This window comes from Orcinus orca, chromosome 6 (assembly GCF_937001465.1).
Source record: "Orcinus orca chromosome 6, mOrcOrc1.1, whole genome shotgun sequence".
NCBI lineage: Eukaryota > Metazoa > Chordata > Mammalia > Artiodactyla > Delphinidae > Orcinus > Orcinus orca.
In genome coordinates, this window is record NC_064564.1 from 52,492,751 (window position 1) to 52,511,736 (window position 18,986).

Below are 18,986 nucleotides of genomic sequence, written 5' to 3' on the forward strand. Positions count from 1 at the left end.
GTGTATCTTACAGATACACTTTTACTATCTTACAGATTTTAGTAAAAAGTGTTAGTTGATATAATATCTCTGGATTTGGCAACATATTATAATTTGACCTAAGGACACAATTCAGGCATATGAACAAATACAGATGTTCATTACCGATTATTTGTAAAAGCGGAAAGTTAGAAATAACCTAAGTATCCATTAATAGAGAGGTTGGTAAATGAATTATAAAGCACCCATATTGTGAGGTATTAACTGGACACAAAAACTGCTGAAGATAATATAAACGCACTGGTAAGGAAAGCTGTCTATGATCTAATATGTAGTTTAAACAACAAAAGAAGGACCAATATGCATCATGTATAGAATGATGTTATTTTTGCTTTTAAAAGGAGAATTAGAGAACTATGTATATAAAGCACCTGGAAGGATGCACTTCAGGCTGTTAACAATTGTTCTCTCTCTTTGGTGGACAGAATTATGAAAGTCTCTCTTTCTATACTTACCTATTGTTTAAATTTGTTATAATAAATAAATATGTCACTTTACAACTGGATGAAAAAATGGTTCAACTTTGTTTTTGTTTTTATTTTGAGGCCATACCACACTGCACGTGCGATCTTAGTTCCCTGACCAGGGATCAAACCTGCGCCCCCTGCAGTGGACGCACAGAGTCTTAACCACTGGACCACAGGGGAAGTCTCAGAAAATGGTTCAACTTTGGGGGGAAAAAAAAAAAAACAACCTCAGAAAGTACACCAAATTTAGAAACAAATTAAGTTGGAATCCAAGTTATTACAGTCGACTTTTTGAATTTTACTTAAATCACTGTATGATAAGGGAGCTTGGATCGATTAAAAACGTACTATATCTTCAGTGAGATCCTATTTCCACAGGTGGATACAGTTATCAAAATTTACCAGACTACACAGTTAAAATCTGTGCATCTGATCGTTCCCAGGAAGAAAACCACTGGATTTCCTCCCCAGTTTTCTGAGTACGGGATTCTGCGTGCTGTTTTGTAGCTTTCTTTTTCTTAACAGCGTATCCTGAGCCTTCTAAGCTGCAGATGCTCCAATTCCCCATCACTGAGCTCCTAGACTGGTTTGTTGTCACCAGGTGGGTGATCCTGAAAAAAGCCAAAGACACTGTCCCTAGGTGACCCGTGAGGCCCAGGCTGGTCACTCAGGCTCAAAAGGCGTGCTTGGTCCCCATTCAGAACCATCCTATCCCCACATCACATCTGTCCCGAGCCTTCGCCACCTTCCCCCACCCTGGAGATCTAGCTAGAGCTCAGGTTACGGATTCAAGTTCCGAGCTCCTTTCTGCTTTAATAATGGAACTAGAGGTGAGAGACCACAGACGTGAAGCACAATTAGGTCTGTTTGTTCCGGCTAAGCCTGCTCCCTGGAGCTGTTGCTGCTTTTTCTATCGCTTCTGAAATGTTTGACAGTCTACTTGAGGAGAGGAGGCACCCAGGCTCAGCTCTGTCCCCTGTGTACATTTGCGCCCCACGCAGGGAGAACGGAGCGACAGCGAGGGTAGACCCTGCCTGGTGACCACCCACCCCACCACGAGCGGGGCTCACCACACGCAGTGCAGGTAGGGAAAGTGGAAGGACGACAGCAGCTCACAGAAGGCCCGGTCACTGATCCAGCAGAAGAGGGCGAGGGTCCACCAGAGGCCCGAGAAGAGGCCCAGCTTAAAAACACGCACGTTGTCACACCTGCCCGGGGATGCAGAGAACAGCTCGTGTCAGTCCCGGCTCCTGTTACCTTGCTGGCCACTTCTTCTCTGCTGCCTCTTGCCTCCCTGGCCCCTTGGCACCGAGGTTCCCACCCAACGCCCCGTCACACGTGCTCACGGATGTAAACACCGTATGTACCCTGATGGCTCAAAAAGCCACACTCCTCACCGAGGCCTCTCCTTGACTCCAGACTTAACAAACCACATGTCACATTCTTGACATGTCCACCCGATGCCCAGTGTTGATCTAAAGTTTACACGTCCACAACGTACTCCTAAATCCTTCCTTCTGCCCAATGCCCGTCCTTCTCCCAGCCCTCTCAGGAAGAGGTCACTCTGTGCTTTCAGGACCTCAGGCCAAGAATTCTGGAGTCCTTGTTCTCTTTCTCACCCACCCCACATCCAATCCATCAGCCCCTCAATATATATCCAAAATCTGACCTCTTTCCATCACGTCCACCTGGGTCCAATCCACCATCATCTCCTGCCTGAGTTACAGCGACTGCCTCCATCCAACCCCGCTCCTACAGTCACCTCTCAACACCCTGCCCAAAAGCCTCCGACTGCTTCCCTTCTCCCAGAGGGCAAGCCAAAGTGCTCACGGAGGCCACGAGGCCCCAGTGTGCTGGCTTCTCCTCTGTGCTCCACCCCCGCCCTCCATGCTCTGCCCCTCACTGCCTCTGCTCATCAAACCCCCCAGGGACCTCTGCCATTCCTCCAAAATCCTGGGCACATTCCTCCAGGCCTTAGCACTTGCCGTTCCTGCCACCTGGAATGCTGTTCCCAGATATACACGCGGCTCGCCACCTCCAAGTCTTTGCTCAGATGTCACTCAGTGAGCCCTCTGCTGAGCACTGTTCCTAACAATTGCACCACCTGTTTCTACCCCCTAAGTGACCCTCGCGATCACCTTCCTCCCTCCTCTAGTTCTCTCTGTAGCGACTACAGCCCCGCTGACATCCTCCGTGTTTTCCTTATATATTTAAGACCTATCTCCTACCAGCAGGTAAGCTGCTCACTGCTGCACCTCCAGCCCCTGGGACAGCGCCAGGCACATAGGAGACTCACAGCACTCCTGAACACACGCTGGAACAAAAGGGTTTCTGAGATAAACCCCAACAGCTCAAAGGAAATTTCAGCCGCCGTTCTCTTTCCTTGTCACCAAATGGCTCGCGAAGTGGGTGACTTCTATTCCTAGGGAGAAATGCCCAGAGGCAGCTGGTGGCTGAGGGTCCTCCGAACCCTCCCTCAGGGTCTCTTTCCCTTAAAGGACTGCTCCCCGGTCAGTCAAGCTCGCTCACTCTCAGGGTCAGCATTGGTTCATATTTGTTGAACGAGTAGACGGTGTCAGAAGCCTGACTTGCTGGGACCTTTCCCAGCTGCCTGACAGAAACATGAGTAAAAGCGGCAGTGAAAATGGGATGGACAGCAGGGTGAGAGAGACCTGCTCAAAAAACAAACTGAGAAACCCTGTCGGTAGGAGGGCTAAATGCACCACCTGAAAAAATTTTTGAAAGAATTAATAGAGCCCACGACATAAGTAGTGAGTACTTTCCAGTTTAGTGACGAAAACAGAGACGAACAATTTCCATTTTCCCTCTTCTCTTCAGCACACTCTCCTCTGAACGGCTCACCCTTGGACCCGCGGCCCCTCTCCCAGAGCCCTGTCCCCTCACTCCGCCCATTTTTCTCCACCCCTGCAGGTCTCAGCTTCAAGGGCACTTTCTCAAGTAGACTTTCTCTGACAGCCCAAGTACCATCGAACTCCCCCATCACATTCTCTCCTGGGGCCCTGCCATCTTCCCTCATAACATGCATCACAAGCTGAGAGTGTGTATTTGTTTAAGTGTTTGTTAATACCTAGTATCCGCCTAGACTGTAAGACCAGTGAGCGCAGGAACTAGGCCTACTCTTTTACTAATGTATATCCAGCATCTAGCAACAGTGCCTGGTCCAGAATAAGCACACTTAAAAATAAGGCTTGCTCCATGAACAGATAAAACTGTCCTTCACTTCTTTATTTTAACTGCCTCCTAGTGATCTGAGCAGAACATTTTTTTAGATTAAAAAAACAAAACAGTAACAATATTGATTGGGTACCAAATTCTCAGAATCCACACCAGGCACTGTACAAGGCAAAATAAGCAGGCCTGGGCTTCCCTGGTGGTGCAGTGGTTAAGAATCTGCCTGCCAATGCAGGAGACATGGGTTCGAGCCTGGGTCTGGGAAGATCCCACATGCCGCGGAGCAACTAAGCTCGTGTGCCACAACTACTGAGCCTGCGCTCGAGGGCCCATGAGCCACAACTACTGAGCCCATGTACCACAACTACTGAAGCCCGCACGCCTAGAGCCCGTGCTCTGCAGCAAGAGAAGCCACCGCAATGAGAAGCCCGCGCACCACAGCGAAGCTCGCGGCAACCAGAGAAAAGCCCGCATGCAGCAACGAAGACCCAACGCAGCCAAAAGTAAAATAAAAATTTATAAAAAATAATAATAATAAACAGGCCTCTTGCCATGTTAAAAGGTAAAATGAAAACTAACAAAAACAAGCATCAACAAATATGTAGACAGTTAGCCTGGTATAACAGGAGCTATGTAAGCTCAATTTAACTAAACCTAGGATTCCTATCTGGCTTAAGGGCCACACCAGCACAGAGAGCTGCAGATGCAATGTACGAGGCTAGAGAGGCTGAAAGGCAGGTGGTCACGGAAGAGGCGGGGCGGGGCTGACACTTGTGAAGCAGGGAGGAAAAACAAAGTCCTGCAGAGTCAGGGACTCAGGGCACCTGGTACTGACCCTTTCTCTGCTTCTAGAGACACAGGTCCTGCTGTACACCACTAACAAGGGCTACGTGAACTTGAGGCTTGCCCAAACCTGCGCTTCGTCAGGTTTTATCCCCACTTTTCAGGGCTTATATCACAATGTCAATGTAAGGTTAAACGGGAAAAGCAGGACACAAGTCATATATATACACACATATGTATCAGGACCCTATTTTAGGATAGAAAAACTGAGAGGATGGCTGTCGTTTCTTCTCTTCTTGACCCTCTGTTGTGCTCTCAAGGTTTTCCTTAACAATAAATTCACTCCTATAATCAGAAAAAGTCTATTTCAAAATATTCTCAACACAGCTGAGTCACTTGGTGATGTGACAACACAAATGCCAGTCACTGTCAGGTCATGACCCCCAGACATAAGAACATTTTGTTTCCTCCTGGTCTGAGAGAAGGTTTAATAAGGACAATGAATGTATGAAAAGACTAGAAACAAGCTCTAGGAATGAGGCTAATGAGAAATGGAAAGCTAAAAAACAGCCCCTCCCCTATCTGTTCTGAGCAGAGGGAGGTGGGATGAGGAACATTTAGCTGAGACATGACAGATCATTGCTGATGACAAGCAGGGAACACTCTGGAAGGACATGACAAGAGCGACAGGGCATCTTCTTGCTGGGGATGTTATCAAAGCAGGCCAACAAGCATCTTCTCTTTCCTCTCCGGGACTTGAGTGGGAAGTGTGACACAGCAGTGTACGGGGTCCTCGTCCCTGCCCACGTGGAGTTACGTCAAGCAGAGGAGACAGACATTGAGCAAAACAACAGCATGAATACTTTTTAAATTACAACCAAGACGGGGGCCATAAAGGAGAAGTATGGGATGCTCTGAGAGCATATAAATGGTTGAGCCCAAACCTGAAGGATGAGCAGAAATGAATCAAGCAAGAGGGTCAGAAAGAAGGGACAGCATGCACCCAGACCTGGAGCCGGGAGGAGCCAGGCCCCCTTGGGGACACGGAAGGTCAGAATGGCTGGAGGACAGAATGTAAGGGGAGCTTTGTGGGGGAGAGATCCACAGGCAGGGACCACGTGGAGGATTTTGAACTTTAACCTAATTGTGATGCCAACCAATAGAAAAATAATGATGATCAGATGAGATGACTGGAGAAGGAAGAGGAAGCCAGACCTCCGGCTTGAGCAAATGGGTAAATGGTGCTCTAATTTACTGAGGCTGGAAATATTAAGAGAGCCAGAACTGGAAAGGGAGATCAGGAATCTGGGTTTGGATAAGTTGGATTTGAGATGCCTGTGACACGTGGAGTTGGAGAGGTCAGGCAGGCAGCTAGATACACAGTGGTGGAGTAGAAGGAAGGACTGGGTTAGAGCCATTTGCATACGTACAGGAATTAAAGTCATGGAGTAGACGAGAGGTTGTAGGGGGAAATATAGTGGGAGAAAAGCAGAGAGGTGAGGGTGTACCTTATGGGGTCCCTACATGGACAGGCGCATAGAAAAGAAGGAGCTTACAAGAGGGGCTTGAGAGGACCTGCCGCAGAGTTGGTAGAAACTCAGGAGGGCGTGGTGTCATAGGAATCATGGGAAAGAATGTTCCAAGGATGAGGGGGTGAATTGTGCAGAGAGCTGAGATTCAGGAGGACAGAAAAATGACCATTGGATGCACAACCAAGAGGGTTTGGGTATTGAAGTGGGGACAGAAGCCAGATTGGAGTGGCCTGAAGACTAAATGAGAGGTGATGGATGGAGACAATTTTATTTATTTATTTGTGTGTGTGTGTGTGTGTGTGTGTGTGGCCACGCCACACGGCTTACAGGATCTTAGTTCCTCCACCAGGGATTGAACCCGGGCCACAGCCGTGAAAGCTCCGAGTGCTAACCACTGGACCGGCCAGGGAATTCCCTGGAGACAACTTTTAAATAGGTGTGGCTGTGACAGACAGGAGAGAGAAAGGGTGATGGCTGGAGACAGATGTGACTGAGTCCAGGTTTGGGTGTTAGAGAAGATGGGGGAGACTCAAACACGGCTGCAGGCTAAGGGGATGGATCCTTTGGAGAGGGAGGGATGACACAGTAGACAACTTACGGGGGTAAACTAAACATAGGAGAAGAGGGAATTATCAAGGGGCAGAAAGGCTGACCCTAGGTGGAAGCGGGGATGCTTCCCATGATACGGCAATTTGCTAATGTCGTGATGATGACCAATTAGCAGTAGTGAGGACTAGCTTTTTAGGGGCCAAGATTTTAAGTATGGAACAGAAATTATTTCCTCTGTAGTTACTTGCAAAGGTTGGAATATTAAAGAAAGATACGTTTCCCTGCTTAAAGATCACAGTTGTGAAGCAGAATTTAAACCTTAAAATCATCTGCCCTAACCACTTGTCTTTCATTTGCTCTTGTTTAGGTAATATGAATTTAAAAGTTGCCCTTTCCTTAGCTATTTTTTAACAAAATTATAGACTAAAACAGATGATTAGACTCAGGAGTTAAAGTGACAACAAGATTGCAATGAATTCTCAAGAAACATAGCTAAGTGCAGAACATTCGATTGACTTCAAGCCTAACAGCAGGCAGCATCACTGGACTGACTGCTACAAATCCATCCAGATGTCTTATAGGCAATTTATCGGGTTGGCCAAAAAGTGCCTTCAGTTTTTAAGTAAAAATAAAAGACACATTCTTCATTTTCACCCAGAACTTTATTGAACGTATTCACCCTTTTGTTCCACTACCTTCTGCCATTTTTCAGGCAACTTCATAATTCCACTTTCGCAAAATGTTTTATCTTTTTGAGCACCTGTTCCAGGTGCCTTTTACAGTCTTCCAGGGAATTGAAATTTTTTCCAGTAAGAGAATTTTGTAAAGACCAAAATAAATGGAAATCTAAATAGACGTTTCTCCAAAGAAAACATACAGATGGCCAAAAAGCACATGAAAAGATGCTCAACATCACTAATTATCAAAAAAAAAAATGCAAATCAGAACTACAGTGAGGTATCACCTGACAGCAGTCAGAATGGCCATCATCAAAAAGTCTACAAACAATAAATGCTGGAGAGGGTGTGGAGAAAAGGGAACACTCTTGCACTCTTGGTGGGAATGTAAATTGATACAGGCACTATGGAGAACAGTATGGAGGTTCCTCACAAAACTAAAAATAGAACTACCATGTGACCCAGCAATCCCACTACTGGGCATATACCCAGAGAAAACCATAATTCAAAAAGAGTCATGTACCACAATGTTCACTGCAGCTCTATTTACAATAGCCAGGACATGGAAGCAACCTAAGTGTCCATCGACAGAGGAATGGATAAAGACGATGTGGCACATATATACAATGGAATATTACTCAGCCAAAACTTTTAATCTTTTTGAGCAAAGAACTGTTCCAGATGCCTTTTACAGTCTTCCAGGGAAATGAAAATTCTTGTTAGGAGAAGTTTGCGAAGACCGAAATAAATGTAAATCCGAAGGTGCAACGTCTGGTGAATACGATGGATGAATCAGAACTTCCCAGCCAAGCTGTAACAGTTTTTGCCTGGTCATCAAAGAAACATGCGGTCTTGCGTTATCCTGATGGAAGATTATGCGTTTTCTGTTGATTAATTCCGGATGCTTTTCGCCGAGCGCTGCTTTCAGTTGGTCTAACTGGGAGCAGTATCTGTTGGAATTAATCGTTTGGTTTTCCAGAAGGAGCTCATAATACGGGACTCCCTTCCAATCCCACCATATACACAACATCACCTTCTTTGGATGAAGGTGTGGTTGGTCGTGGTTCATTTCGCTTGCCCCACGATCTCTCCCATTCCACATTATTGTACAGCATCCACTGTTCATTGCCCGTCACGATTTGACTTAAAAATGGAAGGTTTTCATTACATTTAAGCAGAGAATAGCATGCAGAAATACGGTCAAGAAGGTTTTTCTCGCTTAACTTACGTGGAACCCAAACATCAAAGCCATGAACATAACCAAGCTGGTGCAAATGATTTTCAACGCTTGATTTGGATATTTTGAGTATGTCGGCTGTCTCCCTCATGGTATAACGTTGACTGTTCTCCATTAACGTCTCGATTTGATCACTATCAACTTCACCTGGTGTACCCGACCAGGGAGCATCATCCAGTGAGAAATCTCCAGAACGAAACTTCACAAACCCTTTTGACATGTTCGATCAGTCACAGCACCTTCTCCATACACTGCACAAATCTTTTCTTGCATTTTGGTTGCATTTTTACCTTTCTTGAAATAATAAAGCATAGTCAGCCAAAAATGTTGCTTTTTTTCTTCCATCTTCAATATTAAAATGGCCACAAAAATTCACCAATTTTAGTAAGTCTTTTTTTAAATTTCTTTTTGGCTGCATTGGGTCTTGGCTGCTGTGCACAGGCTTTCTCTAGTTACGGCGTGCGGGGACTACTCTTCGTTGCGGTGCGCGGGCTTCTCATTGCGGTGGCTTCTCTTGTTGCAGAACACGGGATCTAGGCGCACGGGCTTCAGTAGTTGTGGCTCACAGGCTCTAGAGCGCAGGCTCAGCAGTTGTGGCACACAGCCTCAGTAGTTGTGGCGCACGGGCTTAGCTGCTCCGCAGCATGTGGGATCTTCCCGGACCAGGGCTCAAACCTGCATCCTCCGCATTGGCAGGTGGATTCTTAACCACTGCGCCACCAGGGAAGTCCCGATAAGTGGTTTTTTTAAATGCACGCTAATATGACAGCTGTCACATACAATCTAACAAAATTGTTTTGAATGAAGTTAAAGACAACTAAGTACTACTAGAGCCATCTTATGGAAAAAAACGAATGAAACTTTCGGCCAACCCAATAATTGTTTTCCAAAGAGTTTTAAGATCTGTTAGTGTTCTGGAGTTTTAAGATGTGTTAGTGTTCTGAAATGGGTCTCTTACTTCCCAGGTCTGTGAAGGCTACTCAAAGCCGACAAGACAAAACAAGACAAGACAGGGCAGAGTCTTTCCACTGCCAGCCAGCAAGTTTAAATACCTCTCCAACCACCTCTGTCCCTACCTGGTATTGCTAATAATCAAAACAACACACAGAGACAAAGCATTGGCAGGAAATATATACATGTCTCCACTCAAAACAAAGACTGAGAGAAAGCTTATAACACATTACACAGAGAAACTCTCACTAAGGTAGATAAATGTAAGACTTCAATTAAGAGCATCTATGTCCATGACCAAGAGTCATGAATTAAAATGGATGTCTAGAAGTGAGTGCAGAGAAAAAGAAGCATTTTCAAAGAGTATTACAATAAGGGCAGTGGTTGAGTTGTGTTTTAATTGGGGCTGAATAAGACAGTCATAAACGCACAAGAGCTAAACTAAAATGTTTCTGGATATCAACCTGAACTCTGCACATACAACTTCCCACAAGAAAATGCTTATGCAAACAGCAAAGGCTTTACCTGATAGACTGTAAGAAACTAGGCCTCAGAGAAAGGAGCAGTGCTGCTTTGTATATAGACATTCATTTCTTTTTCCTTCTGTATGTAAATGCAATAGCCTCTCTAGGACTTTGCTTTCCTCCTTATTCGTGTCACATAAGCACATCTATTCTCCTTTCTACAGAATTACCTCTAGGCAGCTTGGTCTAGGCACTCACCAGGTCCTTGAGATGTTTCCTCCTAAGCTAGTTTCGAACCATTGGGATGCATTGCATACACTGCTCCCCTCTTTCTGAAAATGAGATCATTAACATTTTGAACCAAACCAGGCAACTTGATGCTAATCCAAAAGTCAGGAACTACTCTTTGGGAGGGGTAACTCCTCTTCCACATTCAAGGGCAGTAAAAGAACCAGGAGCTGGTTTGCTCCTACCCCAGGGACAGCCTCAGGGCCAGGCAGGAAGACCTGCACCCACCTCCTTAGCTCAGCGACGAGCAGCGCCGTGCAAGGAACCCCCAGGGTCATCAGAGAGATGTTGTTGATGGCAGGCTTGACAAACGCCAGGCACGTTGTAACTGCAGACAGGACGCAGACCACCGCCTTGAACCTGCCCCTGCATGGGTGAAAGCAAACCAAATCCATTAGCAAAGGAGGTCGTGTTGGTTTGTTGAATGCTGGCAAAATTCAGGCACTGCTGATGGGAGTGCAAGCTCAAAAGACATTCCACACTGAGTACCAGGAACCTAAAACACCATTCTCGTGCACTGGCTCAGTTTTTCTAGGAATTTATCCTCAGGAAACAATAAGAAATTTTCAAAATATTTAGCCATGAAAATGGTAAAATTAAAATCAACCTAAATCCCTAAGGGTGAGATATGAATACTTGATTTTTTTTTAGTGGCATTTCTCTGTATGTTTTTTTCAGATATTTTATAGCATGATTGGGCAAACTCTCTCTGTAAAGGGTCAGACAGTAAATATTTTAGGTTTTGCAGGTCACAGGGTCTCTGCCTCAGCTACTCAACTCTGCCACTGTGGACAGCAAGTAAGTAAATGGGCATGGCTATGCACCAATAAAACTGGATTTGCAAAAACAGACAAGAGGCCCATCTGGCCGAAGAACATAGTCTGCCAACCCCTGTTCTACAAGGTGAACATGTATGACCTTTATCAGAAAAACAGACCATTTACAAACCATAAAACTTCCTAGATTAAAAGAAAAAAATGCCCTATGTGTCTAGCACACAAAAGTCTAAAATTCTAGTGTCTATATTTACTGACAATCCAGTCTAGTATGCATTGGAATTTTGTGTTAGGTTTTCGACATGACAAATCTTAGAAAAGTAATCCACACCATCCTTACACCCTTCAGTGAAGGTGCTTTCGGTAGCAAGATCTAGAAGTGGTGACGTGACCCTGGACATGCTCCTTCTTCCCTCCCTGGGACTCCGTTTCCTTATCTACAAATTTCCTGTCTAGTCTGGACTAGATGATCTCAAAGGCCATAGCCATGACTGAAATTTAGGGGCACATGATTTTCCTGAAGTTTCTGTTATTCCTCATTAGCACAATTTACTTTGGCCAAGAGCCCTGGAAAGGGTCACAGTTAGGAAGCTAATCTGAATGAAATTCCATTATAAAGAAATCAAAGTGCATTGAAACCTTCAAAATACAAATGGATCAGGGCTTCCCTGGTGGCGCAGTGGTTGAGAGTCCACCTGCCGATGCAGGGGACGCGGGTTCGTGCCCCGGTCTGGGAAAATCCCACATGCCGCGGAGCGGCTGGGCCCGTGAGCCATGGCCGCTGAGCCTGCGCGTCCAGAGCCTGTGCTCCGCAGCGGGAAGGGCCGCCATGGTGAGAGGCCCGCGTACCAGAAAACAAAACAAACAAACAAAAAAACAAATGGATCTCTTAAAGAGGAACACCACTTATCATCAAGGCACAGGAAATCATTGATCAAGCTGCCAACATTCTGACTGGAATGAACAGGAATTGTAGCCCTGAACTTCGACCAGAGGGAAAATATATGTATATGGGAAAGGATCCAGGCAGCAAATCCTCAGGAGAACCGTGTTCTTTTCCTGGCCTTGCCGGCATCCTTCAGCTACCGGATAAAAGTCTGCGACTCAGCCTGAGGACGGCAGCGTGACAGGCCCCAGCCCCGAGCATGTGCATGGCCCTTGGGGACCCACGGTAACTCTGTTACTGGGTTTGAGGTTCTGTGACACGTCAAGGCTTTTTTGCCTTTTAGGCTGCATAAACACATAATCAGATACTTCCAAACTGCATCATCTCTCTGTATCCAATGGTTTAGGACTCAGGCACAGGACACGGAGAGCAACATGAGACCCACTATGTTCACATTCTGCCTCCATCACTTAGCAGTGCTGGGGTCTTTGGCAAGTCACTAAAACTCCCCAGGCTTCAGGTGTTCCGTATGGAAATCAAGACACTGGCCCCATGGTGTTCATACAAGCATTAAAGCACTCCACACAGAGCCTGGTACATGGTGTGTGCTAATAAAATCCATTATTTCTGTTATCATGACCATCATTTGAGAAGAAATGTTATTTTACATAACATCATTGTTGATAATATCACACGCAGGGAAAAGCTGACTGAGCTGGTGCTGCAATCAGCAAAGGCTCTATATAGTTCTGCCGAAGAGTTCAAAGGCAACAAGCTTGACGAAGCATGCTTTTTCTAAGGGGAACGTGGGCAGACACTTCCCTACCACTCCCCAGAGGGTGTGGAGGAATGCACTTCTGGAAGGCAGCTTAAACAATGAGGACATCGTATGAATGCACGATTCTGCAACCAGCAGAAGTCAACAGAGGTCACCAGCCGACCCCACAGTCACCAGAGGCCCTGGGGATAGACAGAGCTAGAAATAACCCGGAAGCAAGGGGTCCCCATCGGGTGTTTTCTAAACAACCCTTACTGTGGCCTCTGTTCCTGTTTTCAACTTTCCAGCCCATTATGGGCTCAAACTGAACACAAGGTCAGGGAACCCTTAGCACCCCTTCTTCCTGTATTCCCCAAACCAAAATCTAGCAACCAAATACCATCATCATAATATTATTGTAATAATGCTGTTACTGTTCTTATCATTAGCTACCCTTTAAAGCAATGGTTTTCAGCCCTATCAGGCCCTGAGCTCCTTTTATATCAAATGTTTGGTAATGCCCCCTTTACTCTTCTGAAGTGAAACAGAATTTATGGATGATAAAACCTCCCATCACTGGGGCCACCAAAAACATGTCCTTAAACTTCCCAGATGGCCTGCATGGGATAGAAATGTCCCTGGCTAAGATCCACTGCTTTAAACTCCCCTTTAAGACTAAAATACAACCTATCTAGAACAAGCCCCTGATACTCACAGGACTCCAGCATTTGGTCCTGGAAGGTCCACCCCCGTCATTTTCTAAGGAACTGATACAGCCCAGAGAGTCTGAGATGGAGTCCCCAGGTTATCCAGGCAGAGAGAGAGCAGGACAGGGAAACCTCAGCCTGCAACCTTGCTATTCAGGATTCAAAAAATGAACTGGATCATAAAGTGAGGGCTGTCCCTACATTTTGTAGACACAACATCATAAAAACCAAGATAAATTCTTTAGAAAATGGATACAATTAGCCTATAAAAGGCCTTTTTCTCAAAACAAAAATGTCAATTTTTTTTTTAATTTTTTTTTTTTTTTTTTTTTTTTTTTTTTGCGGTACGCGGGCCTCTCACTGTTGTGGCCTCTCCCGTTGCGGAGCACAGGCTCTGGACGCGCAGGCTCAGCGGCCATGGCTCACGGGCCCAGCCGCTCCACGGCATGTGGGATCTTCCCGGACCGGGACACGAACCCGCGTCCCCTGCATCAGCAGGTGGACTCTCAACCACTGTGCCACCAGGGAAGCCCCAAATTATTAATAACCATCAACAGCTGAGTGTATATCCTGACAATTCTTCAGACATTCCAGGCAAGATGAAAGACAGCCCTTTTTTTAAAAATCCCACCAATTACTTCTATTTACATATGAACTTTGATAATTTCCCTGCCGTTCCAGATATCTTTATCTTCAAAACTCTTACCTGTATTAGCCATTCATAAAAACTTCTAGCATTTAGTCTTTACTCTGTAAGAGACACTATATTATACACTTGATATGATTTTCCCGTATATTTCTAACCCCTAAAGTAGATACTCTTACTATCTCCACTTTACAGATGAGCAAAATGAGGTATCAGAGCTTAAAAAAAAAAACTGGATTGTTAATTGAAATCCATATTTGTCTGATCCAAAGTCACTTAGTCAACACATTCTCCCCTCTCTTCTCTAGAAATCTCACACTGGAATCACTCCTAATAGGTTTTTAGAAATATTCCAGCAAAGTCTAGATCACTGAAAAAAAAAGTGGGGGGCTGAGGGGAGACAAATCTTAACTATCGTGTAAGTTCAGGCAGTTAAAACACACACTCCCCAGTCTCCAGAATTCCTGGTTTTGACCCGAAATCTTTGGTGTGGCCTGCCATTCCACTGCAGAGCTGCCACCTGTCCCCGCATCATGGGTGGTGAAGCCCACACAGAGGGGTTTGGGCTTCTGGCCTTCTTGCTCTCCCCACCACTGGCAAATTGAAGGCCAACAAATAGAGCTGAAATCCTTATTTACAGTGAGCTATAACACGCACCTTTTCTTTCTTTGCTCGTTAAAATTAGCAATGTTCATTCTCTCCTTCAATTGGTGTGCATAGCTCAGAAATGCTGGGCAGAAATTTCCACGTGCCATTGGTAATAACGAAAGCTAACCTGAAGCACTGACCATGTTCTTAGTACTCTACAGAGTGCTCTGCAGGATCATCTCACAAGAACCCTGAGGTGAACACCATGAATCACCTAATTCTACAGATGAGGAAACAGAAAGTTGAAGAGTCAAGACAAGTTATACAGTTTGTAAGCAGGGAAGCTAGGAATCAAACGCAGGTGGGTCTCCAAAGCCAAGGATATAGACATATAGGGTGCTCAGTGCCTCCAAAGGACTCTCCCCAAACTGAAGGCAGAGAGTTCACATCTTCAGCAGAGAAAGGCTGCAGAGTGCTGGCGATGGAAGAGTCCCAGGTGGTCACAGACCCCCCTGCCTCAAAATGTGTTTCATTATTAAAGTTGGTAAGTTTTCATTACTACAGCATTGCCCCATTTTCTTCTCTCCTGCACCCACCAAGAGACAAGAAAAGAAAAAGATTCTCTATTATGAACACATTAAAAACTGTCCAGTGGAATTTCAAACCCAGGCCTCCAGAGCACCACAAACAAACAAAAACCCTTATTCCCATTTCGTCAGCTTCTCACTCAGATCCCAAGACTTGAACAATCAGATCTAAGAGCAAAATGGTTCCTCAGCTCTCAACCTAATGCACGTGTGCTCAGGGAAAGCATGGAGGTGACTGGTGGGCACCTTCTGAGACCATAGAAAAGGCCAAAAGGTAAGGGGTGTGTCTCTCAGGCAGAGGCAAAAAGTCCCCACTGGCCAAGCCACTTCGTGCCCCTGCTCGAGTGGCATCTACCTCCACCCCTGCCCTCACCCCTGCCCGACCTCCCAAGGCTTTCTGATTACCCCCCAGTCATTCTCCTGAAGCTGAACAAGGAAACAAGACACACAACTGAAACACAGCAGGTTGGCTTAGGCTCTTTCCGGTTTCTATTCTGGAGAAGGTCTCAGCACGATGGAGAACATATTTCATCTAAGACCAGGAACACCCTCCTTTTCGCTTCTACTTGTAAACAGCTGCTCTCTCTCTCTCTCTCTCTCTCTCATTTTCTGATAAGTAACCTCTTGAGGATACGTCTATCTGCTCAATGGTTATTTAGAGATAATACTATTTAATTCAAATCCTGCTGCCCAGGATGAAGATTGTACAGCTAATCCATTTAAAGTATGCTTTCTTGGGATTCCCTGGTGGTCCAGTGGTTAGGACTCAGTGCTTTCACTGCCGGGGCCCAGGTTCAATCCCTGGTCAGGGAACTAAGATCCTGCCAAGCCATGTGGTGTGGCCAATAAATAAATAAATAAAGTATGTTTTCTCCCTACCTCATTTAATAATGCATTTTTTAGGATTAAAAATTAATGTGCTCTTTTTAAAAAAAAAATTGTAAAACAGTACAGATTAAAGGTAAAAGTGAAAGTTCTCTCTCCACCCCAATTCCTAAGAATAGCCAATGGTAGTAGCTGCTGTCCTCATCCTCTCAGGCATGTTTATGCATATACAAAGACATACACTCAAAAAGAGGCTTCATTCATTCTAAATAAATTAGGGTGTTACACACACAGGTTCTACAAGGTGCTTTTTGCAGCCAGCACGTTTCATTGACACTCCTCCACCTCTATCCATACAGAACAGCCTGCGTCTCTAATAGCTGCATTGCTCCTATTCTCCTCCCATTACCAGGAAAACTGTAATGAACTCTTTTATTTTCCTGGTATAGCTCTTCCCTGGGCACACACAGCTTGCTTGATTGAATCCATATTTTTGGATTGTTTATCTATCTATCTATCTATATATATATATTTTAACTAAACAGTGTGTACAGAGAAACATATGAGTAATGAGTTCTGGGAGAATTTCTCATCTTTATGACGCTGACTCTCTTCTGTTACTTCAGATATTAACAAGAGTGCCTCAGAAAGACCTTCTCTGACCAAACTCTAAACCAGCACCCCAAGTCACCACTACCCCCTTACCAGCTTCATTTTTCATCATAGCACTCTCACACCCTAACATAATATTATTTATGTGTGTGTTTGTTGATTCATAATCTCTCCAACTTCAGTGTAAGCCCATCAAGGGCAGAGAGGTTGCTGTTATATCCTAGTGCCTAGAAAACTTCATAGTAAATAGTTCATGGTAAATAGTTAAGTCCAAAAAATATATACTTGATAAATAACCATGTAAGAATAACACAATGGGGCTTCCCTAGTGGCGCAGTGGTTGAGAGTTCACCTGCCGATGCAGGGGTCCGGGAGGATCCCACGTGCCGCGGAGTGGCTGGGCCCGTGAGCCATGGCCGCTGAGCCTGCGCTCTGCAACGGGAGAGGCCACAACAGTGAGAGGCCCGCATACAGCAAAAAAAAAAAAGAATAACACAATGGATATTAAAATGCATCCCTTCCTGAAATACTGGATTTCCAGCTTAAAGGGGTGTGTGTGTGTGTGTGTGTGTGTGTGTGTGTGTGTGTAGCTCTCATCAGAAGCAATACTGACACAATTTGAATATTATCTATAGCGCCAAGAACCAGTTCCTCAGTGTGGATTCTACTGTAAACATTTAAAACTCGTGGAGTTGGGTGGGACTCAGGAAATATTATAGCAGGAAATCAAAGGTCTTTGAACTACCATTCAGTCTTTTCTCCTGCCCTGAAAATCCTTCTAGTTTTGCTAGTACCAGTAAGGGGGATATTGACTTTTTGTCCTACTGTCAGGTAACTTCTTCCCCAACATATTAAAATCACCTTTTTTATCTGGCAGTTTGGTTTTGGTCTGACAGTACAATCAGTGGATATTAAATAAGTATATGATAAGCTCATCACTAGGTTAGACTCAATAGGGTGTGATTTTTCTTTTTTTTTTCTAATTTATTTTATTTTTGGCTGTGCTGGGTCTTCGTTGCTGTGTGCAGGCTTTTAGCTGTGGTGAGTGGGGACTACTCTTCATTGCAGTGCGCGGCCTTCTCATTGTGGTGGCTTCTCTTGTTGCGGAGCATGGCTCTGGGTGCGCAGGCTTCAGTAGTTGTGGCTTGCGGGCTCTAGAGCACAGGCCAGTAGTTGTGGTGCACGGGCTTAGCTGCTCCATGGCATGTGGGATCTGCCCGGACCAGGGCTCAAGCTTGTGTCCCCTGCATTGGCAGGTGGATTCTTAACCACTGCACCACCAGGGAACCCCTTTTTGTGTATCTGTGTGATTTTTCTTGATATATACTAGGTTGGCCAAAAAGTTCGTTCGGGTTTTTCTGCAAGATGGAAAAACCCGAACGAACTTTTTGGCCAATCCAATACATCGTTATATTGGGTACCACACCTAGTAGTAAATGCAAAAATTTAGTACAAACTTACCTGTCATTCCGAAAGATCTTTGGTAGATACCTTCTGGGGAACCACATGGCCAGAGCACACATCAGAACCCAAAGGATTGCAAGTTCATCAAGCATCTGACCCAGGAAACTAAGGGTTGCATGGAAGTAGACGGATCCAATTCCTAGAATCAATTACAACCAATAAAAAAGGTCACATAGAAGAACAGACTCACAAATTCAATACACTGCTTAGGGATAGCCCTTTCACAAACAGCAATGATCAGGTCACTCTATCTCTCTGAGAAAAGAAACTGAAGAAACTCACACCACCTAGGCATGCAGACTTCAAGTCTAGAAAGAAGATTTGAAGAAGGGCCCAAACACCAGCACATCAGATCTTTTTTTTTTAACATCTTTATTGGAGTATAATTGCTTTACAATGGTGTGTTAGTTTCTGCTTTATAACAAAGTGAATCAGTTATACATATACATATGTTCCCATATCTCTTCCCTCTTGCGTCTCCCTCCCTCGCACAGATCTTTAATAACTGCACGACACTCTGTCTTCATCCACCTGTTCATGGGAACAGGCAGTAAAAAAAGTCAACATTCTCTCACTGTTAAGAATTCCCAATCTGCCTGTGGAAGGAAATGAAAATTATACAAGTATTTCCCAGAATAATGAAGGATCAAACATTTGATCCTTCATTTGTTTTCCTTTTTTTATTTTAGTCCATTAGAAACCACAGTTTCATCAGACTTCAATTGTTTCACATGACTTTCTTCAGAAGTTCACAGAAAACTGCACTGGCACAACACCAATAGCTATTACATAAATGAATTCTCAAACGCAATTGTGATAACTACGGTCAACCTTGTTATCAAGCCCAAAAGAGTCCTCCTTTTGGCATCTAGCAAACAACATAAAAGTTTGCTAAGACGTCAGAATGACTTTGGTTTACAAAACATAATGTTCAAAGGGGTCAGGGAGTGTGCAGAATT

General features: G+C 44.8%; 1 protein-coding gene across 3 annotated transcripts in view; it reads right to left on the reverse strand.

Annotated features, from left to right (window-relative positions):
• ACER2 (alkaline ceramidase 2) overlaps positions 1–18,986 on the reverse strand; it is a 93,367-nt gene that overhangs the window by 66,729 nt on the left and 7,652 nt on the right. For all 3 annotated transcript variants that reach the window (XR_004486658.2, XM_049711075.1, XM_004276098.3), the window contains exons 3-5: positions 18,025–18,166; positions 10,408–10,545; positions 1,577–1,714 (exon numbers count right to left, since the gene is read on the reverse strand). Coding sequence is in view for 2 of the 3 variants with exons in the window: in XM_049711075.1 (XP_049567032.1) it covers positions 1,577–1,714; positions 10,408–10,545; positions 18,025–18,166 (418 nt within the window). In the remaining variant the exon portion in view is untranslated. The remainder of the gene's footprint in view (positions 1–1,576; positions 1,715–10,407; positions 10,546–18,024; positions 18,167–18,986) is intronic.